A 2736-nucleotide genomic window follows, 5' to 3' on the forward strand; every position below is an offset into this window, starting at 1 on the left:
ACCATTTGTTAAACAAACATTCTCTTGCCCATTTAATGGATTTCAGCCCTTTGTCAAAGATCAGCTGACCATAGGTCGATGGATCTATTTCTGGGTTCTCAATTCTATTCCATTGGTCTATGTGTCTGTCATTAAACCAATATCAGGCAGTTTTGACTGCTGTCAGCCATTGCAAACCTTGTGTAACACAGTTGCACTCTGACACACATGAGGTCATCATGAGTTGGAGCCAACTTGACAGCAACTGGGTTTGCTTGTTTTACTACCTTCTAGGCCGGGGAATAAGGAGCTCTGGTGGTGTGCTGGTTAAGGCGTTTGGCTGCTAACCAGAAGGTCAGTGGTTGGAACCCACCAACCGTTCTGAGGAAGAAAGATGAGGTAGTCTGCTTTTGTAAAGATCCGCAGCCTTGGAAACCCAATGAGGGTTGCTATGAGTTGGAATTGACTTGATGTCAGAGTTTGGTTTTGGTGTTTAGAGGTCTGAGAATACAAAAACAAACAAAACCAACACGAATTTTGGCCCTTCTGGCCCTGGGGGGGCAGCCACTTGAGCTGGAGGATGGATGGATGCATGGAGGCGTACCAGGGGGAGGATGTGACCGGCTTCGGCTAGTGCTGCTGGCAGGTCAAGCACCGTTGGCCCTCATCGTTGGAGCCAGGCACCCATGACCTCTGGCACCTTGGAGCCAGACTGGAGTGGGATTGAGAGAAAGGAGGAGAAGAACTGGAGACTTCGAGGCCAGACCCTTATCTGGAGATTTATGGAGCAGGACACAGAGGAAGGGGCCTCTGGGGCGGAGCAGTCCCTCCGGAGACAGACGTTTCTTTAGCTCTTACTGGTGGACACTCTAGCCTTTCTGGTGGAACAGCTTGGTGGGAAGGACACCCCGAGGCAGCTGGGCGGCTGTGGCCGGGACGACCTGGGCTCCACGGTGTGGTCGCCCCTACCACAGCAGCTCAGGCCTTCACCTCCAGGATGCAGCCTGCCAGGGCCGCTCCCAGGGCTTTGCACCCACGATCAAACCTGCCTCTAAGGTACCTGTCAGGTAACTAATCAGTTGCATTTATATGTTGGCTCAAAGACTATGAGCTCCTTGAGTTATCTGCTTCTCTCCTGAACTGACCAACTTTGTGAAGCTCATCCAACTTTTGTTGTACTTGTAACATAAAAGTAGTGAGGGAGGAGTGGAGGGAGGGAGGAGAGGAGGGAGGGAGGAGGAAGGGAAGGAAAGCTTCCAGGTGTAAAATTTTCAGAATTAACTACTTCAGAAAGTTAGCATCAAATACCATTTTGTGAACTATGCAGCTATATTATATGTTAATAAAAGCTGAAAAAGTTACTTCGGATTTGTAAGGGTGCTAAAATAACTGTTCTGCATATTAGCTGCTCCCCACACTGCCTGTTTGAAAGTGCACATAAACAGAAAGAAACCCTTTTTCCTGCTTTCAATCCTCCCTAAATTCCCCATCTCCTGCCAGGACTGCACACCTAAGCAGGCCGTCATTGTTGGCTAGGGCCCATCCCTGGGCTGACATCTCCCCCACCAGTTCCAAATACCCTGAGGCCAGGATGATGCTGAGCAACAGGGGGTGCACAGAGGCGGGGTGCACAGAGGCGGGGTGCACAGAGCAGGGCACACGGAGTTAGAATGCACAGTGGGGCACGCAGAGCGGGGTGCACAGAGCAGGATGGACAGAGGGGAGCACAGAGTGAGGTGCAGAGGTGAGGTCACAGAGGTGGGCTACAGAGCAGGTTCAGTGGCTAACAGACAGGGATCCTGTCCACACTGTCTACACAGCCGACCACACTTGACATGTCCACACCTTTGAACTCTTCGCCTTTTCTGGAACTCAGAACTGTTCTAGGAAAAGTCCTTCCAGTTCCAAACTATGGGGCTAAGGGAACCGGGAGAGGAGCAGCAGCCGCCTGCCGACAGCCTACTGGCTCCTGGACTCCTGGGCCCACCCCTTGTCCCTTGTTGGCTGGTCAAAAATATGGCCAGTTTATGTAAAATCCTGTTTTGTTCACAGTAACCACTCCCTCCTTCCCCCAACTAAACCAGCCAAGCTCCCTTAAAATTCTGAGGCCTTCACTTGACAAAAAGTCCCAGGCCACTTCTGCGCAGCCATCCACCCACAAGGGGCAAGGGAGGGGCGGCAGGGATGACCCTTGTTCCAAAGGGCACGTCGCCTTTGCTCCATCTGGTGGCTTGAGTCCAGGGGGCCCCAGAGGTGGCGGACGATCACATAGTGGACCCCAGTGCCAAGCTGGACGGGAGGGGTGGTCAGCGGGCCGCCTGGTGCCCTTGAACCACCGGCCACGGAGCCCCCAGTGCTGAGTCAGGGCCACGAGCGCGGCCACACCAACCTCGGGAGATTTTGGGGGCTCCCCCAGGAAGAGAGCGAGCCCCGGGCCGCGGGAAGCCAGGTGGGCAGCAGGCTGGCCCCGACCAAGCCTGCGCCCCGCGGCGCGGGAGGGCCCCAAGGTGCCAGGCTGCGCGCAACAAAAGCCGGGGCTTTGGGGAGGGCCGGGCGGCGCGGAGGAGGGGGCTGCTGGGAGCCCGCGCTGCACTGGCCGCCAGCCACCGGGAGGAGGAGCAGAGGCTCCCTGAGCGCAGTAAAACGCCCGCGCGGCCGAGCGCGCACCACACGGTCCGTGCCAGGCAGAGCGAGGCGAGCCGAGCCAGGCTGCGGCGCCTGCCCGCCCGCCCTCTGCTCCGCGCGGGAAAGCGCCCA

The 2736-nt window shown here is 56.1% G+C and overlaps 1 protein-coding gene across 1 annotated transcript in view; it reads left to right on the plus strand.

The window, feature by feature from the left end:
- Window positions 1-2736, plus strand: part of TIMP2 (TIMP metallopeptidase inhibitor 2) — a 65060-nt gene that overhangs the window by 4938 nt on the left and 57386 nt on the right. Inside the window, exon 3 of the mRNA XM_042783527.1 lies at window positions 831-852. Coding sequence (XP_042639461.1) covers window positions 831-852 — 22 coding nt within the window. The remainder of the gene's footprint in view (window positions 1-830; window positions 853-2736) is intronic.

The sequence above is a fragment of the Orycteropus afer genome, unplaced genomic scaffold, assembly GCF_000298275.1.
Source record: "Orycteropus afer afer isolate SDZICR_OR568_19922 unplaced genomic scaffold, OryAfe1.0 scaffold00018, whole genome shotgun sequence".
NCBI lineage: Eukaryota > Metazoa > Chordata > Mammalia > Tubulidentata > Orycteropodidae > Orycteropus > Orycteropus afer.